At 41.8% G+C, this 20,323-nt stretch overlaps 2 protein-coding genes across 2 annotated transcripts in view; one reads left to right on the top strand and one right to left on the bottom strand.

Moving 5' to 3' along the window:
• SYN3 (synapsin III) overlaps window positions 1-20,323 on the top strand; it is a 199,626-nt gene that overhangs the window by 55,396 nt on the left and 123,907 nt on the right. Inside the window, exons 5-6 of the mRNA XM_052669016.1 lie at window positions 2,401-2,557; window positions 9,166-9,255. Coding sequence (XP_052524976.1) covers window positions 2,401-2,557; window positions 9,166-9,255 — 247 coding nt within the window. The remainder of the gene's footprint in view (window positions 1-2,400; window positions 2,558-9,165; window positions 9,256-20,323) is intronic.
• TIMP3 (TIMP metallopeptidase inhibitor 3) overlaps window positions 11,905-20,323 on the bottom strand; it is a 37,489-nt gene continuing 29,070 nt past the window's right edge. The window contains exons 3-5 of the mRNA XM_052669022.1: window positions 18,051-18,162; window positions 17,260-17,381; window positions 11,905-16,618 (exon numbers count right to left, since the gene is read on the bottom strand). Of these exons, the coding sequence (XP_052524982.1) occupies window positions 16,421-16,618; window positions 17,260-17,381; window positions 18,051-18,162 (432 nt within the window). The 3' untranslated portion in view covers window positions 11,905-16,420. The remainder of the gene's footprint in view (window positions 16,619-17,259; window positions 17,382-18,050; window positions 18,163-20,323) is intronic.

The following is a 20,323-nucleotide window of genomic DNA, read 5'->3' as shown; positions in this document are numbered from 1 at the left end:
GAGATTCACTCCTCATCTACTATGTGAAAGACTGCCCTGCCTTCCTACACGATGCAGAGCTTGAAAATGGGCTTTTCTACTTCTATTCTGTATTCTTGTGTCCATTTTCTAAGCTGAAAAGCTCTTTCTTTGCCAGGATCTGAAAAGACAAGAGCTGTTTTCTAAGCTTTTGGCTGGCAGAACTAAAGCTGCTAAAGGCAGCTTCCCAGCCACTGTGTTCTCCCCTCAGTGGGTGACGCTTCCTTACAGACTTCCTTCCCATCATGGCACCATGTGCAGTCTGGGATGCTGTATAGATGTTCAAAGGAAAAACCAGGTTGGATATTAGGAAGAGCTCCTCCAAGAGTGGTGATGCATTGAAACAGGCTGCCTAGGGAGGTGATGGAGTCACTGTCTGTGGAGGTGTTCAAGATACCTGTGAATGTGGCACTGACAGACATAGTGAGCATGGTGGGGATGGGCTGATGGTTGGACTAGAAGATCTTAGAGGTCTTATCCAACCTAGATGATTTCATGATCCCTCTGGGGAGAGCAGAGCAGCAGCCTTAACATGGATGGCTAATTAACATGCATGGCTAATTATAGTCATTCCCTGAGCCAAGTCTGGGGAGAAGACCTGAGCCCCAAACAGGACTGGTTCCTTCTTCATCTGCTCTGTAAGCTAAATGAAGGAGGGATGTGCCTGAAGCTCCTGATACAGGCACTGCAACTCTTTCAGCAGCTCAGTGGAGACATTGAGTCTAGTTCATAGGAAGCTGATGAATCCCTCCTGAGGACCTGTGCCTGCCTCCAGTTGCTTTCTACATGGCAAGTCCAGAAGAATGGAGCAGCCAAAGCTTTCCAAGATTTGGATTTGCTTGCTGTTTCTCAGCAGGGAGTCAGTGCTTGCCTCAACAACATTGACACCAGGGAGGTCCATAAATCAGCTGCACAGTGATAGCACAGTTCTCCTGATGCTCATTATGCATCTTGCTGCTGGAGGAAAGTACCACCTTTGGTGCCAAGTACATTAGGGAACATGCTGGAGTTTAAAATACTCCACAGGAGGGAATCACAATGTTTCCAAAAGTTGGCCTCTTGCATCACAAAAGCAGAGCATGCTCCTTGCCATGCCTAGAGCAAGAACAAAAGCTCCACGCCAACAAACAAAAAGAACAGCTCTAAAACAACAAAGCTGCTCTGGGTTCTGTATACAGAGTTTGTTGCCACAATCTGGCCCAGACTTACCATCTCCAATTTTCCTGCCAAAATGATGGAAATATAAATAGGGACCATAAACCCAAAGTATTTCCAGCTCATATATCCAAAGGATTGAAATTATAGTCTCTTAGCAAGGAAAATGTTCGAGGGTAGTGAGGTAATGGGACCTGGTTAAAGAGCTCATTTCTCTGAAAAACTTTAATACAGAATGGAATTTTTTCCAATGTCCTTGATGCAACCTTTGTTAAAGTATAAAATAATCCCCCATTTCAGAGGAAAAGACCCTTATATGCCTTCAAGAATGAACTGTTGATCTCAATTTTGGAAAGTGTTTCTTTCCAGTTGCTGTTTCCAGAGATTTCTGAATGGCTACAAAAGCACAGCATCAACAAGGAATGAGATCTGACTGTTTGCAAGCAAATCTGTGTCCTCTTGGCTTACCTAGAAAGGGCCTCACTTTTCTGTTGATTTGCTGAGAGCTGCTGCTGTTGAACTATAGGAGTCCCAGCTCCAGACTTGCTAAATAATATTCTGGAAGTCCGCACCATGAATCACAGTGCTGGATTCTGCTCTGGACTCTGCTCATTTGATTAATTACATTACCATGCCTGCCTTTTATTTATTGACTCGCAGCCATAAGAGCCTGAGATGTGCTGCATGTGCAGTGGACTGATTAAAGGAGGAATGTATGTTAATGCATGGATGTGTACAATAGCTTTTTGAAATCCCTCATGATCTTCCCACCCACTGGGCATTGCTTCAATATCAAGTTCAATCGTCAGGAAACAAATTTGCTCCCTCATCTGCGTAGCACATTGCAATGAGCTTGCCAAATATGGCCAAGCTTTTTGAAAGAAAAGAGAATCCCCCGACCCGTGAATTTATGACCCTTGGCTCCCACGTGTGCCTTGTTCCTGTGCATGCCTCAGCGACATGGAAACTACAGCAGATCTGTTTGACCTCTTCCTACACTCTCATATTTGCAGCTATGTTGGATTTTTGCTTTTTTTTCATTAAGACTAAGGTGTGGGTTTTTTTATCTGTTTTGTTACTTTCTAACACAAGCAACACGTGAGGAAAGGCACAATGATGACAACATACATTAATGAAAATTAAAGGGGAAAAATGGAGAAGAATCAGGGAGAGGCTGGAAGTGTTGCTGAATGTGGAAAGTAGTATTATTCCTCTGCTCTCTTCCAGGTCCTTCAGACCTGACTTTGTCCTGATCCGACAGCACGCCTACAGCATGGCACTAGGAGAGGACTTCCGCAGCCTCATCATTGGTCTCCAGTATGGTGGCATCCACACGGTCAACTCCCTCTACTCTATCTACAACTTTTGCAGCAAACCATGGGTGGTAAGTGATGATTCAGCTATGCTAAATGTCAGCACTGCAAAGTAGGTATCTGGCACCGATACAGCACTGTAGTGGAAATGCTAAGTTATGACCTGAACCAGTGATTGAGCACTTGGTGGTAAGGCAGGGACAACCCAGAGGAGCTCAGCTGCATGCAGTGCACCTGAGTGACGAGGAGGGGTGGAGTCAGGATCCACCCCTTGTCTGAGGGTTGGCAATGGAGGCAAGGGTCTTTTGCTGGAGTTTCCTACCTACTGGTGGTCTTCCAAAGGTAAGTACTTTTTCTTCTTTTGTTTCTGTGGCTTCTGCATTTGGGCTTGTTTTCTTTTGCTGCAGGCTAGGATTGTGCCACCCTGCTACTATTGCTGTACTTTCTGTCATATTACAGCACTGCAGCATTACAAGCACTAAGCTCAGCTTTTGGGATTGTTTCATAGGAGCTGGATTCTTTAGTGCTAAAACCACTATCCCAGCCACTAAAGCAATTTGGTAGGGAGTATTAACAAAAAAAAAATATCAGCACTTCTTATGACATCTTGATATTTCTTAGGGCTTATTTCCTCACCCTGAGCAAGGCATGTTTTACCTCTTCCCAGACTCTTTATGTCACAGACAGTTGTACAGTAGCATCTAGATTTCTTGTAGGACAGAATAGATGAATATTAATAGATAATAGCACTGGAGATATCAGCAAAATGTATTTTATGCTTTCTTCCTCATTTTTCTGAGTGATGCTTTCTTGAAAGGCAGGAGAAGTAGAGATGTTATCTTCAACAAGTAAGTCTATCCATTTAAAATGATAAAGGCCGTGGGAAGATGCAGAAAGGGGGAAGAGTGCAGGTTCTCTCAGTGGTTTCAGGAAGAAATAGAAGTCTGTAATAGTGTTTTTTCATTCCTCCTGAAAGACTGTGCCCTGGAAACACCTTGATCTGAATAAATTCCTGGGAAGTACAATACTGTTTTAATATTCAAGGCCCAGCTGGATGGAACTTCGACCTAGTCTAGACAGAGGCATCCCTGCCTATAGCAGAGGGATTGGAGCTAAGTCCCTTTCACCTCAAACCATTCTATGGTGATATTGTATGCTGTGAGCCGCCTTCACCTGTTCTTTAAATTTTGTCAGGTTCACCTGGAAATCTCAGGAAACCTTAAAACCAGATTTATTTTATAACAAACTCAAAGTCATCAAGAGCTGAAGCAGCTGGAGAGCTTGAGGAGTAAGACTGGCCATCATAGCACCTGCAGGAAAGAATAAGATCTGCTGCCTTTCTTCAGTGCAAATCTGGGTCTTCTAAGAAGTTTTATTGCCCTCCCTGATCACTGCTGCTACCAGAATGGGAATTTCCCCTGCATTGGTCTAGGTCTGAAGCAGGCAACTACAGGCTATGTGGATTTGACAAGGAGATTGGTCTTTCCAACTTACTGCCCTATGGAAAACTCAGATATGTTTGTAGGAATTCCCCCTACTCATTGAACAAATATAGTTTGGGATGGGACTTAATGTTTACAGCAAGAGTTAACTGTCTTCCCTCTTTACTTAAGACTTTTTGGTTGTTGTTTTCTTGGAATAAAAAGTCTATTAGTCTTCAGACCTGTGGTTTAAGTCCAGATGAGGCCTGTAGTAACTCAGATGTTTCTTTCCATGACTGTGTAGTGTTGGGTTTAACTCAATACCTATCAAAAAGGTAATGGTATTGTTGAAAGTCTTCTTAATTTTCAATCTTTTTGCAATATTTGGAGTTTCCATTGAGACAAAGGCAGAGTCCTGCCTTACCCAAAAATGTTGCAGTGCAGTAATGCACTGGGAAGTCCAGGTCCTCATGTCCAGAAAAAAATAGAGTCACAGATCGCTAAGGTTGGTGAAGACCTCTGAGATGATTTAGTCCAATCATCAGTCCATCCCCACCATGCCCACTAACCATGTCCCTCAGCGCCACATCCACACAGTTCTGGAACACCTTTAGGGACAGTGACTCCACCACCTCCCTTTTACATCTCACTTTTCCATCCAGGTAGATGATGCATGTTTGCCCTCAGTCCCCATTTGAATCATGAGGGTTGCTGGGAATTGAAAGGAGAGGAAGAGAGAGGTAGTAGGTTCAGTACAAGCTGTTTTCTACAGCTATTCTGACTGTGAGCATGCTGACCCCAGTGACCAGACAAAAAGCCTGCACAATATGCTAGCTTTTGCTGAGAAGACCGCCGTGTGGCCTATTCCATCTCATTTGTGGTTGGAGTCTGTCAGATATCAGTCAACTGTTTTCAACTCATTCTTTTTAATTATGTTTTGTATGGTGTACAGGGGCCTCAAGATGTGGCAGGCCTATTTTTAAGAGTCTGAAGTGAAAGAAAACAAACTCAGCACACTGCAGAAAACTAAAAACTAAAAATAAAAAATGTAGGGCTGGCAAGGCAGCGTGGGATAAATTGGCTCTGCCAGTAACTCATGTCTAAATATGCTGGGTCTGGTTGTGCTGTGCCATGCTTTCCTCACAGGGAATACAGCTGGCTCAGACAACCTCCCAGATAAGTCAGAGAAACCACTTCCAAACACTTAGGTTTATAGAATGCCTCCTTTCTCCACTGCCCCGTGCACACATCACCCTCAAAGACAAATGACTGTAATGCACTAAAGTAATCTAACGCCTCAAATGGATCTGAGCTGGCTTTTGGCACAACTGAAATTTTATCAGATTAAGGTTAGCTCAGGTAGAGATTGCACTGGGCCATTTGAGGGCAGAAAGCCTCACTGGCTGGAGAGTCAGATTTTTGTGATAGCTGGGGAGTGTGAGATAGGGACAGAGAACTTTGGTGCATGTTCTACTTCGATTGCAAAACAGGCATCTTGAAATAACGCATCCGTTTAACAGAGATTACTGGAAAATTTTTGGACCTAAAACAGTTGAGGCGCATGAAGAAATGAAATTAAACCCCATGGGAAAATGTGCTTTTCACTCTCCCTTTTATTTTTCCAAATACAGTTCCATTTCATAGAAATGTTTATGATTTTGTGGAGGGGGATGGAATGGAGACTGCTTTTTCTTGGCAATTTGCATCAGTGTTTTCTGAGCAACTGTAATTACAATCAGCTGAGTTTGGCCTTGAGTATACTCAAACATGCAGCCCTGCTTTTTAATGACATTTTCCAGTACTACACATTTCTTCAAAGGTTAAAATTTGCATTAAGCACAGGCACAGTTTGACATGCGCATTTCTGAAGGAAAAAGAAAAGAAAAACACAACAAAAATCAAACACTGTGAGGGGACCTCACACAGAGAGAAAGATCTAAGCCATCTAAGTTTTAAGATGATCACAGAACTACTGAGAAATAATGGTCTAACCATGTGAAACACAATGCTTTAACCATTCATAAATATATATATATATATATAAGTTGTAAAAGTCATGATACAAAATCCAGTGGGAACAATGCTTGAAGTATTGCACGCGAAAATGTCTGTAACTGTAAGACAGCTTTTGCATCTGTAAGACTGTAGGTAATTAGAAGTCTTGATGACAGTCATCTACAGAGTCCAAGTAGACTCCTAGCCAAGCTATTATGGACTGTAGAGGAACATAGGCTCCCTGGTGGCCTAAACATTTTAAAAATATGCAAATGGACTTGAGATGTTCTGAATGGATCTTCTTATTTCTCTGGAAAGATTCCATGCAAGTACCTTGAAACCAAGCAGCCAAGAAAGATATTTCCACTTGTTTATCTGTTCCAAGTGCCTCAAACCCTGACTTTGCCATATTGCCTTGCCCCATGTTTTGCTCTGCAGTCCGAATGCAATCTCATTAGAATCAGTGGAGCAACAGACAGTAAGAAGTGACACAAAAATGTGTAAGGAGCATTTATTTCTAGTTGGACTGCTGATGAGAACATTCCTATTCATCTAAAATGCACTGGGAGTGATGACTTGAGCTTTACCATAGGGTATCCAAGAGGATCCTGTACCATGCAACATGCATGTTTCTGCCAACTTATTGTCCAATAAGTGTCAAGAAGGAAAAAAGGAAGGAAGTGACTCACAAAGGCCAATACCAAAGGCAGAAATTTTGCAGATCATTGAGACTCTCACTTGCATGCATCAAAAGTAAGCCCAAGGAAGAAGTTGGGATGCCACCTGTCAGCCACCCAGCTGTTCTAGTTATTATGTTTGTGCTGTTTTTCTGATATAACACAGATCTCACCTCAACATCACAGTGTCTGTGGTTCAGCAAGTCTGCATTTGTGCGCAGTGAAGGACATGTGCTGCACACAGTGAAAGACATGTGCTGCTCACAGTCTGGGTGTTTTTCTTCTTCTCCCTGTCTCTGTCTCATTGTAAGTCCTGTTTGCTCACTTTGCTAGTCAAAACAGGGCTTTGTTTTTTCTCCTCTAGGATGTGCAGCTCTAGTACAAGTAGTAAAGAGAAGTAAACTGTCTTCCTTCCCCCAACATCAATACCTCTCTTGCCAACAATAATTATTCCACACAGGGAGTTTTTCTCTTATCTACTGATGCATATGAGGGGGTGGTGGTGTTAGTGATGGGATATGCCAGCTCTTGCTGTTTCCTGAGCTTTCTTAAATGCCACATTCTGACATATGAGATTAGCAAAAGGATTCTTCTAATTTGTTTGCAAATCTGCTGGCAGCTGCCCCTTCAGCATGTAGCCTGAGTCTGGCACACACCCTGCAGCTAAAGTTTTTTTCTTTTTTACATGCTGGTTGCACTTTTTTTTTCCTCACATAGGTTGCTCTTTAACTTTCAAAGGGGTATTTCTTCTCAAGACAAGTTCCAGTTTCTTGCAGAGAATTGCTTTTGCTTAGACTAGCCCAGGAAGTGGGACAGGAGCTCTATCACAGTAGCTCTCTCTTTATCTGCAGTCTAACCTTGAAGTTGAAGCTTGGTACATTTGCTGCCTTTAGCCATTCCCCTGAAGTGCCTAGAACATGTAAGATCAGGCAGCCCATACTATTGGAAGAAAGTAGGCTTTCTCTTCTCTTCCTGGTTCCCCAGATGTCTGTTCCCTTCCCCTAAAGTATGTGTCACCTCCCTCCACTGATAAAGGTGACACAAAGATCGCCTTCAAGATGAATGCATCCCTAGCTTTAATGAGAAACTTGAAGGAACTTACATAAAGAACTTACAGTGAGACTTGGCCCAGACTGGGGGCCTTTTGTTAGTTTAACTCAATCTTACCACATTTCAGAGAACTTGGAAACTTGATGCTGTTTCTAAATCACTTTGCAAATAGGACACCAATGAGGAGTGAGTTCATCCATGTCTACCAGCTCAGCAGGAGCCAAGATTCTCACTTCTTGTCAAGCAATCCCCAATCACTTTATTCTCTCAACATTCATGAAAATAATCAAGCTACTGTATTCAGCCTCATTCCTTTCCTGCAAGACTGGTCTTACCACATCACTGACAGCACTGCTAGGTCAGCATTGTCCATGGGAACAGAGCTGTATCTCTTCAGAGGGGGAGGGGTGTAGCTAGATGTGTGATTGTGAAGAATCCCTGCTTTTGCTTCTAATATTTGGAGGTTTTCTAATATGTATGTCACTTCTTATTCCCTTTTCTGTACTAGATCTGTTTTGGAAAATTTTTCTATCATACTATCCCAAGTTATCAGATTTCTGTTAAGCAGATTTGGTTGTTTTTTCCATCTGATCAATGACAGATTACGTAGGGAGGCTGCAGACAATGTATGTATTAGTCTGATTATTCAGAAATTGCCATTTGGGGGCAGGAACTCACTGTGCTAAATTTCTGTTGGGTCTCTGGAACATAACTAGAAATCAGAATACTCTTATCATGGGAAACTTTCAATCTGGCTGGGCACAATCCTGAATAACAAACAGTTTATAACGATGATAATAATGGAGATAATGGGGAAGCTCCAGCTGACAGTCTGGGACGATGGCTACCTGGGACATGTAGGTGGGGCACGGCTAGGAGATGATGTCTCCTTTCTCCTGCTCTGTTTGGATGGATGCTGGGAGACCCTCAGTTCATAACAATTACAAGTAGTGTCAATCGTGCTTCCTTGGTCTGGTGCTCAGACCTGGTGGTCCTCTTGTCAATTTTATCCCTTAGCTATTCTCTTTCCCTTCAGCACCATGGGTAGATGTGTCTTGCTTTACTTTGGCTATGGGACAGAGATGCAAGGAAAAGTTTCAGTTTTGTTTCTCTTTGCTCAGTAGTGGGGCACTGATTTTCCACCTGATCATGCCTCTAAGCCCTTTCCTCTAACAAGAAGGGCACCAACCTCTCCCCAGCCACCTCTGGGAAATTAATGCTTGTTCATAGTAAATCCATAACTAAATCCAAACAGACCCCCTTCTGTCTCCTGAACTCCTCTTCTTGGTCCAAGGTTGTGTATATTGTTCAGTTTGGCCCTGGGTAACTAGTGCAAGTTCTTAATTGTTTTTCTTCTCTTTGTTCAAGAAAGCAATGTGGGAAAGATATAATAACATTTTTCATTTTTTTCACTTGCCTTCTTCACCAGTATCAGAACACTTTGCAAGCTTTCACCTGTTGCACAATAGGCCACTAACATCTACTCTCTCCATTTTCTTTTTTTTTTTTTTTTTGTCCCCCTCTGTCCCTCCCAAGTTCTCTCAGCTCATTAAAATCTTCAACTCGCTGGGTCCCGAGAAGTTCCCTCTTGTGGAGCAAACTTTCTTCCCGAGCCATAAGCAGATGGTGAGTACCTGTGCTTTCTTCTGATTCCAGCATGGGTGGGGGAGAAGCAGTAAATGTGATTTGGGCATGAGAGAACGCTAGGTATGCTGTGGAGAGCCTCAATTTTTGCTTACAGAGAATTACTAAATCAAAAGCAATATGCAAAAAAGCTCATGAAGTATGGATTAACTGTTTCCCCTCCTGTCACACTGGAGTTGTTTACGATACATAGGAAGTCTGGGATATGGGCAGAAATAACAGTTTGTCTCACATTAGTTTGCTTGGTCTGTCATGAGGTTGCCATCCATGAAATACTTATCAGCTTGACTGGGTACTCAAAGAAAACTGAAGTACCAAAAACAGAGGTTGTTTCAGCTTGTAGTGTTTACTTTGCCCAATGGCTCTGGTCTTCTTGCCAACACCGAAGTACCCAGTGTGTTGCATGGCTGCTGGGCACCATATCAACCTCTTAGGGCACCTTCCAAAGGGACATGCACAAATGCCCGCTGCAGACTTGGCGTTAGTCCTGGAGAACGTATGAGTGGCTTCATTTAAAGCTGCTAGTACCTTGTTTCCTTTTGCTTACAAGGATAACTAGTCCTTGGTGAGTTTTCCTCCCAACTTATATGTGTGACTTAGTGACTCTCCCTGCCTGGCTGACAAGTTCACATGACCCTCTGTGTGAGAACCATGGCCCCATGTGTGAGCCATCCACGCTTGTGTTCTGTGCTTGATTGCAAATGTGAGCAGAGTTGGCAGCCTGCGTGATAGGGTGTTATGGACCTGGCAGCAGAAACAAACACCCAGGGCGAGCTTCAGAATTCCAGAAGAAGCTTCGCTTTTTTTCTTGTAGAAGATCCCACCAGTGCTCACTAGGTACCTGAAAACCTTGGAAGGCTGTTCTTTCATTTCTCTGCTCCAATACTCTGTGCACTCTAACTGTGCTGTGGGGCCAGCAGCTCTTTCATATTTCACGTGTACATGGTGAAGGTAAGTACGGTCATACTCTGAAACACTCAAGTATTGCAGTGATGAGAATTGCATGAGCGTTTAAGACAAAGAATTGGATGGTCCTTACATACCGAGCTAGAGTTGGTTGCCAATCTTTAAGGCAAAGTAATTGATAAATCCTGTTGCGTTTAATTCTCATTATTTATGAAGAGGGATTTGTGGCATGCATAGTGTTTTGGGGACAGTTGTGACTTTGGCCATCCCTTCAGAAATGGTATTTTTGGAAGACTTGATTAAGCTTCTCATTGCAAATGTGTTACCTGGCAATTTATCATTACATTTTTTTTGTCTCAAAATATGATTCTGTTGCGTGTACACAACACATTTATAACCGTATCGTAGTTTGGTTTAGTGAAGCACTGATCTTAGTTTCACTTATTTGTCATCTCTATAACTTATCACCAGCTTGCAGATGCTATTGCTTACTTCCCAAAGAATACAGGAACCTTTTAAAGCTGTAGATAATATCTGAGCACACACTGTTGTTGACATGCAAGTTGAAGTAATCTGATTTAAATCAGTCACTTTCCAAACATTTACACAAGCAACAATCTACTTGGGCAAATTATGACCTGCTCTTCCCAGACTGGGGGCCTGCTTCTCTCTTCTGCCTGAGGGAGAAATGGAATGAGTCTACATAATTTCCCAAGATCTTCCTAGCTGTGTTTTCATAGTATCCGGGACAGAGAGAGTAAGCACTTAAGGCAAGCAAGTAGTCAGCACTCCAGCAAATATATGTGAAACTTGCACACTGTTCATCAGCTTCTCAAGGTATCAGGAATGATAACAATATCCCTTCTGTGGTCTTTCCTTTCCTTTCCTTTCCTGTAGGTGTTTCAAGCTATACGAGTTAACACGGGTGCTTTGGTTGCTGATCCTGGAAGTGTTTCTAGTTGGTGTTACGGTATTACTTCATTGAGTGCGGCATACTTTAAGCAATGAAGTTCTCACATAAGAGACCCTCATCCACGTATGCCGAAAACTTTCTAAGCTTGGTCTCTAAGCCTTTGGATGAAACACAGAGCGGATGTAAGTCTGCTTTACTCTTTCCTCTTTATGGAGGAAATAGCGATTCTAACAGCTACAGGACTGTATTTGTATTTTAATTTAGTTGAAAATGCTTTCTCTCAAGCTTGCTTCTATGACAAGAGGGCATTTTTACCCAACCTTAAGCAATAAAACTAAAGAAAGGACACAAGGCTCTGATATTCCACAGCAGAAAAAATCTGAGAAAGGAATCTCCAATTTCTTTACTGTGGGTGTGTACCTTTCAACAGTCCCCCTGGCTCACTAGAAATAAAAACAATCTGGCAACTGTTCTTCTAAGGCCCTACTGGTGCTACATGACTACATTATGACAGCCCTGTTCTGCAGTGACCCCCTATGGCCAATTAACAAGTAGGATACATTAACTTCAAAAACGGTTTTTTGTCTCTCCTGGGCTTATGACAACTCATCAAGAGATCAACCTCTCAGAGAGATGGTGGGATTATAGGGTGGTGTCTTTGCTAAAGAGCAAGAATTGCCAGAGGGGGAATGTTTGCTTTGAGCCCAATAAATGGTATCAAGAAAGGGAAGGAAATGAATAAATCCACTTGCAAATCCATCTGTGTACATTTAAAGTGGGCAGAAACTAACGTAAGTGAAGCAGAGACAGAATGTCTGTGATAGAAATAAAACCACTTTACTGTTTAGAATAAAAGGACACTATAAAAAGTGAACATTATGCAACATTACCTTAAAAGACAATATACATTCACTGAATATAAAATTTATAAATAACATGGAGGAAAACTGTAAACAGTGCTAGAAAATTTAGCAACAAATACATTCCTTCTGGACAAGATTTTTCACGCAGGTTTGGTTCCCTCCCCAAATTTCCATGACTATCAGGAACAGCAGAATGGCTCTGTGAAGGAAGGATAGTGTCAGAGAGAGTGTGAAACCAGTACAAGCAAAGCAGCAGTGCTTAGCGGAGTGGTAAGCTTGTTGTCAACACTGGTAACACCAAAAGTAACTTATTCCAATTAAAAAAGGTTCTGCAAAAGTTTTGCCCTGCCTTTCTAAGCTAGAACAGACATTTTAAATATTTTTTTCAAAGATATCTGAAAGAATGGAGAATGGTTTGTTCCCATGGAGGCTTTTACTTTGAGTCCTTAGTGTGAAAAACACTGCAGCATGTTTGCTATTAATCACCCTGAGATAGTACTCCAACCTGCATGAATGTCCTATGTAAAAAGCCATGCAGTTTTTCAAAACATGAGAAGTTTAGTCCTAAACTTGCAGTTTTGTCCCATGGAGGGACGAGGGAAGCCTACCACAGGGGGGGACCACAGTATCTCGGTGATCCCAAGAGGACTTCAGTCAAGGTACTCCAATCACAGATCTCTTCCTTTTCTCCATCTCCATCTCTTTCCTTTTTGGAAAGGAAAATTAAGATAAATTATTCCCTATCCTTCAGTATATTTTTCATACTTTTTATAATTTCTAAGGGAAAACATTCTCAAGCAAAAAAAAAGGAAAATAATTATAATTTAAAAAGCAAGAGAATAGCTTATATAGAGATGGCATAGAGAGGGGAAAATTGCCCTCATCCTACATGTGCCCGGAGATCATGCTCTCATGAGGGGGGCAGTTGATAGATTCCATCTAACCTTTGATTGCTTTGATTGCAAAGTGAAGTGAAGAGCATGGGAGAGGTGACTCATGTGAGCCATTGCATGCTCCAGTACCCAGTACTTGGGGGAGAACTTCATACCTGCCTCCTTATATCCTGTCTCTCAGTGCCCACATCCTTCATGGTGTGTTCTAACAATTGAGAACAATCATAGAATCAGCAAGGTTGGAAAAGACCTCCACGATCATCTAGTCCAACCATCCATCTACCACCAATACTTCCCCAGAAAACCATGTCCCTTAGTACAACATCTAAATGTTTCTTGATCACTCTCAGCTTAGCAGGATAGGAGAAAGGAGAGCACAGAGAGAATGGAATAAGTGTTAGAGTCTGAGTTAGAGCCCGTACAAGCCACATTAACAGCTCCCTTCTACTTCAAGGGAACCTTCAGGCAGGTCCTTAATGCAAGCACAAGCTAAAGCTTAGCCCAAGAAGCAGATGTCCCTGATAGCATGCACAGAAACAAAATTAAGTAGCTTCCCAAAAGAAATGTATTTTTACTGGATTCTTCCCCCTCCTTTTGGCTCCACATTTTTAAAAGTCTGTTTCCAACTGTTTCCTTACACAACAAGGGAAACGATTTGCTACCAAACCCCAACCCTTGCTGGTCTAGCTGTATGCATCTCAGAAATATTTTACCGTCTGCAATACAAAATGTGAATTCAATTTATTTTCTGGTAATGTATGGTTGCTGTTTTGTTGTTTACAAAGCACATAGCTACATTATATCCTACCTGGGGACACAAGCCCTCATAGCATTAGAATGAAAATATTTCCACAATAATTTGAGTGCAATACTGTGATGTCTCAGCTATAGCTACATGAATCAGTGACAGGTAAAATATGCAGAGCTGCAATTAAATGAAACATCAACACTTCACTGCTTCGAGGGGCGTTCTCATTCAGCGTCTGAAGCCATGATAAGTGGCTGCAGCTCAAAGAAACATCAGCTTTGCGAGGTCGCTTTGAGCTTGAGGAGCATCTCCCTAACTGCTGACTCCACACAGTGTGGACAGTGAGGGTGGAAGCACCCCTGCTGGCCAGGTTGGCTCCACTCCGCACTCAACTGAGATTGAGCCCTTGGAGATTTTGTTGGCAGCACAAAGCTCAAACAGAGGTTGCCCCACTGTGTCCAAATGCCCAATCCCATACTCTGCCAAAAGGGGCAACGCTCTTGACCTGAACCTATGATGGGACTGATGAAGCACCCTACTACTCTCCCTCTCATCTCCAACCTATAATTTAGGAGTAGTCACAGGGAAGAGGACTTTTTGAAAAGTGTTCCAAGCCTGAATCACAGGAAAATCCAATGGATTTTCAGTGTGTTGAGTTCTGTATTGCCACTCAGAGCAGCTGGAAAAAAAAAATACACAGCAAACCTAGGTGCCTCCTACACCAGCTCCTTAAAAATGCCCTTTAAAGCTCATGCTGAAAATGAAGCTGTAACAATATCTTTTTTTTTGTAACAATTTTTTTTTGCTGTAACAATTCATCTAGTGAGTGGGGCATTTCAAGGCATGTATATCTGCCAGAGCACTGGTGGCATAGAAGAGCCATAAAAATGCATCAAGACCCATCTCAGACATCCATTCCTTTCCATTTAGCAAAGAGGCCCCAAACAACTCTCCAATAGTTGAGAAGGTCACTGACTATAAAACGCTGTATTGCTCTGGGCTGGGATCACTGCAACACTTTCTCCTGCTGGTGGCAGCTCTGCTTTCTAAGTGGAATGAATTGAAGATATATGGAAACTTAAGATAAATAATCACAATAATACAAAAATGAAGTTAAGCATAATCTTCTCCCTGCCCAAGCCCTCCCCATTCAAAACTCAGTCACCCATTTTGTCAGAACCCCTTCTTCACCGTCATTAAAACTTAAAATACTTTTATTTGATAAGAAAAATTATATTATAGTTTTCTTAATAAAAAAAAAAACAAAATAGAACGAAAAAACTTCTCCAGTCAACAGCAAAGCACAAGACAGTAAGGCTCCTCCTCCCACATCACTGCAGGACACAGTATGAGCACATGCACAGATCTATGCTTTACAGTGCCTAGAGGGGGAAACAGCACTTGACACAGAAGGAATCCTCTGGACAGCTGAAATTTTATGATCCCAGCCAGCACTTATCAGGAGACCACTCTTCCTTGCCTAGTCCCTCCCCCCTCCCCCCCCACTTCCTCTCGCTATATAAACAAACACAGCTAGTGTAGCTGCAGGGAGGAACTGTGGTGCTGGGGTACAGAGGAAACAATGACTGTAGCCACTACTGCAGATACACTGGAGCTTCAATATCTTAAGAACAACTCACTGACTCGGAATGTCAATATTTCTGTCTTTAAAACACAATCAAACCATTCTTTTGTTTTCTAACACTAAAAAATTTCCACGTCTTGTCAAAAATAGCTTATGTCATTATGTGTATGTATATACATCTTAGTTCAGCAAAACACTATTTTGGCAATAGATTTTTTTATAATAAGAGCTCTAGCAAGTCTCCCCTTTCCCTCTCTCATGTGATTGATTTACAGTTGGCATTTTTACATGTTTGATTTAAGGTGTTTGTGCTGTTGAAGCTGAGCTGCAAAGAGTTCAGGCCCAACGCTGTTCAAACAGGATGCCACAGCATTTTATCTGCTCTGCTGCAGGTGGATTTACCTCCCTGAACACAGGGGATGGGGTTTTTCTTTTTTCAACAACAAAAATACAAAATACTCTCTCCTTTGTTCTGGAGAAAGCCAGAACTTTAAATATGCTCTTTAAATTAGCTAGGACAATCAGCCAACAATGCTTTTACCAGATGATGCGGTCAGACACACCAGGTGAATTTCTCCCACTGCTGGAGTCAATCACATTGCCAATCTCTTCCATAGAGGAGGATTTCTTTTGGATGTCATTTTTATCCAGAGTTTAAGCTGGGTTTCTTAGCAGTTTGCTTAATCTGCCAATCTGATTAATGAAACCTGTTTTTCTTTAAACAGATTTGTCTACGCATTTTCACCATTTAGTGCATGAGGAGGGGTGAGGGGAAGCCAGCGCACAGAAGAATACAGTGCCTAATTGGCATAGTTTTTAGATTTTTGTTTTCCTAAAAAAATAGAGATTATATTGCTACAGCTAATGATACATGTAAGAGAGCAAGAGCTCCATGGTTTTTTTCCTCCATTTTTCCCTCTGGTGTGCAAAAGTAAGCTCCCAAACGTCATCTGACCAAAACGAGTGGTATCAAAAATGGAAAAGGTAACTACTACAAATTCAGTAAGGTAGCACAGACTTTTTTCTTTCCTTCTTTTTTTTCTCTCTCTCTTTTTTTTTCCTTTTTTTTTTTCTTTTTTTCTTTTTTTTTTTTTTTTTTTTTAAGTGTTCGAAGTGCTAGAATTTGCAAGAAAATAGGCACTAATTTCATTGTCATCATCATGATCAGGTAAGAGTTAGTGTCCAAAGGAAGATCAGCCACAAGTAAGGGAGAGGGAAGATAAGGAAGGTACAGCGTGCTCAGGGATCTGTGGCATTGATGATCGTTTTATCTGGAGGCGCCCATCCTCTGTACCAGCTGCAGTAACCCTCCACCCTCTGGATGCAGGCATAGTGCTTTGCTTGGTGTCCTGAGTGGCCGAAGTTGGAGAGCATGTCTGTCCAAATGCACTCATTCTTGGAGGTGGCAAAGCAGGGCAAATAGTAGCAGGGCCGAATCTGCAATTGTAAAGAGCAAACCGGTGAGGCAACACAGAACTTTGTATAAAATGCCTTTCTAGCAGAAGCAAGGGATTAAAAATTCCTCTCCTTAGAACCTTGCTTACTAACTCAAAATTCGGCCTCAGTTTATTAAGCATGTAAACATATGCTTCACTTCACATACACAGGTAATTTCAGAGTCGAAGAGGCTTCTCAGGTACAGAAAAGTTGAGCTTTTATCTATGTTTTTGCAAGTCTGAGGCCATGAGAAAAATCTTGGTGCCAGGCTGACACATTTTAACTATTGAAACTGTTTGCACAAGAGAAGAAAAAAAAAAAAAAAGCTGGCAAGCTTGCCATATTTTGCCAAGCCTTTGGTACTTGATTTCATTCATCTGCAAACAATTCTGTGTGGATTCTAAAAGGCTTTCCTAGCCCCAGTTAGCTCCAACATGGAATTACAAAGGCATAGACATGGCATTTTTATGTATCTCTTCTCTAATCTCAAAACTAAAGCTGAGCTGTTCCATTTCCCTGCAAAAACTGCTGTCCTTTATTTCCTTCACTGGCTGTTCACCATCATTGGGATTACCAGCTAGAGGAAACAAAATTCTAGGGTTCTAACATCTTGACACTACCTAATTAGAAACACCACTTACCTTGCATCCACAGCCCAGATGATAACGATGATTCAGTCCTTTACGCTGGGACAGAGTCAGTCGGTCCCATTTCTCATACCAATTGCACAGGCCAGTGTAAACCTTCCCTTCGTACACGCGGCCTTGAAAACAGACACATAGTCACAAGTTAGCACTTCTCAGCTCAAGCACTTTGCTCATTTCCTGAGACCGCTAATGCTCTCAGCATGTTTGGCTTCAGTCCCTGCTCAACAACTGCTTTCTTTTTATTAACTGGCTCAGGAATTTCTGACCAGAGAGATTACAGCACTTCTGTAAGTTAGGAGTGCTATGCCAGCTGTAAGCACCAGCAGCAACATACAGGTAAGTAATAGTGACAAGTTTGTCTCAACAATATTGCAAAACCAAGTGAATTGACACCTTCAGAAGGACTTGGCAACTGTCACATCCCTATCTCCTTGCATCTCTTATCTCAACTGTCTGTACTCAGAATAGAATGGGTTGGAAAGGACCTCTGGAGATCATCTAGTCCAGTACCTTGCTAAAGCCTGTGGAGACACCATAACCTCTCTGGTCAGCCTGTTCCAGTGCTCTGTCATCCTCAAAGCAAAGTTGTTTTTTTCCTCATATTCTCATGGAACTTCTCGTGTTCCAGATTGAGCCCACTGCCCCTTGTCTTTTCGCTCCCAAACACTGGTGAATACCTTAACATTTGGAAGGCTGTTAACAGAGCTGGGTACACAGCTGCCCATGTCTTTAGAAGCCATATGTATAGAATGGAAGATTTTGATTACAAAGTAGTTGTCCTTTACCTGTAATCAGATATTGGTACTTGTTGACCTCCAGTTTCACACCACAAAGACTCTCTGAGGCTTCTGTGTAGATGTACTGAACGTGCGGCATTATCTGGAAGCCCCTGTACATCTAGACAAAGAATAAAAAGGCATTAAGTCATCTAAAGATGACAACTTTTCATTCAGATTCTTTACAATCCGTGCTTCTGGACTGTGGCAGCAAGCAGTGAACTTTTAGTGGTTAGGGTGAAGGGCTGACAGCACTAGCTGGATTCTGAGAGAAGTCTCCTTAGCAATCTTCTCATAGGACAGAACACCCACCTGTAGTGAGCCACTACAGTTTTACAGGGGCATCCCCATCCCTGCTCTCATTAGTTCCAATGGCACAAAGGGAGCAAAGCACAAACATTGTAAGCTCTGCTAACATCCTCAACAATTTCGTTTTTCCTTTATGTAGCTTATAATCAGGGAGAAATTGGTTCAAGTTTGGCTTCTTTCTCCTACATGTGACTTAAGCAATTTCTTCTGAACAAAGGGATTTTTTCTTTTAAACAATAACCTTGTTTTCCAGTATCAGTGCTGTAAGAGTTTCAAGCTTTTGCTGCTTGATCCAAGTCATCAAGCCAGATGCCTCCTTCTCAGATGCCTAGCATACACAACTCCTGCTGACTTCAGCAGGGATTTAATGTTTCTCTAACTAAATGAAAGCAGAAATAGAATTCTACTTAAAATTAGCCTGTTACTGATGCCTGCCGTAAAAACAACATCATGTATACATAATTCCTCTATGCTTTTTCTCCTTTTTCATAATCATTAAGTGGAAGACAAGATGCAGTTCAATTTAATTAGAAATATGAACCCACAGGCATACTGGCAGTTGGAGTCAATCAGGAATTAGCACGTGTCCTTATCTGACTTGACCTTACCACTGCCATTTAGGGAAACTGATACATACCTGTTTAGTAGCATAAGGATTCTGTGCATAGCAAAGAAGTAACTATTACATGCATACACTGAATCCAATAAATCATATCCTATTTTTGAAACACGGAGGATAATTTTCCTCCAAATTTCATCTTTAGAATTTGCATATTTCAAATTATTCAGGCTCTTTTTCCTTCTCCACCCCAAGCTGTATGAGGTGCCAACATTCAAAAGTTAAACAACGGAGGACAGAGAGAATCACTGTTTCACAGTCTTTCTTAACCTATCCTTTTCTGTGTTAACTTTGTTGATAGAGAACACATTCATATTCATTTTAACTATTAACACTGTAATGAGGCATAAGAAGAAAAAATCCCAAGCAGCCCCAGAGCTATAGATCCCTGCTGATGATCCCCAAATCCCTGCTGATGATCCCCACCGAAGTGGTAGTATTCTCCTCTGTGCTTTATTTTATTCTTTGCAGTCCCTTATTACCTAGTGTATGCGTTCATTTCCATTTGCCCATCTTTCACTACTCCTTTCTGCTTTATTTAAAAAACAACCCTTTTTCTTCCACAGAATTCAACACTGCTATTTTTTCTGGTGCTAGGTGCCTGATTCTAACCTCCATGACGTCAGTGAACAGCTCTCAGTAAGATGTAAGCGATGTTATGCTAGATCCAGGTACTGCATATACAAACAAACAAAAAGCTACTATTTTTCAATGTGCAGAGGTCACCTTCTGGGTATCCAGGGAGTATCCTTACTGACAATACTCCAATCAGCATTTTATGCACTTATCACAGGTCAGTAACAGCAATTCTGTGTACAGGAAAAGACATTCCAGAGGGTTTCTAGTTTCCAGCCTTCCTTCTACGCCCAACAAATATGCAAGGAAAGCATTTTTTTTAAATTAATCATACTGTAAGAACAGAAGCTCACAGATCATGTTTGGAATAAAGCACTGTATTCTTAGGTCAGCGAAGCCTTACACTGAATATGGAAGAACTGAACCTTGCCTCATCTCTACTTTATTCCTTCAATTTTATTGGTACAGGATGATTTACTCAGATTTTCCAATCACCATCAAGATAGCTGAAGATCTAAGTTCTGGCACAGGCATCCTATGTGTCCTTGGATGAGTTTTTTAGTCCTTAGTGCATTTTCATTCCTCATCTGCAAAACAGCTCTGTCTTGCTTCACAGGGGTAGTGCTGTGAGGAAATGCATGCTGACTGAAGATCGTATGTTCAAACCCCAAGCTAGTGATAGTCACAGCAAGAAGCTATGATTGCAGCATCTAAGCAGATAAGACTAGCTAAGATAACAGCTGAGGCTGGGCCCACAAAATACAAGCAACCACTCACT

Source organism: Tympanuchus pallidicinctus, unplaced genomic scaffold (assembly GCF_026119805.1).
Source record: "Tympanuchus pallidicinctus isolate F22 unplaced genomic scaffold, pur_lepc_1.0 scaffold8, whole genome shotgun sequence".
Lineage (NCBI taxonomy): Eukaryota > Metazoa > Chordata > Aves > Galliformes > Phasianidae > Tympanuchus > Tympanuchus pallidicinctus.
This window is presented reverse-complemented; position numbering and strand designations above follow the sequence as displayed.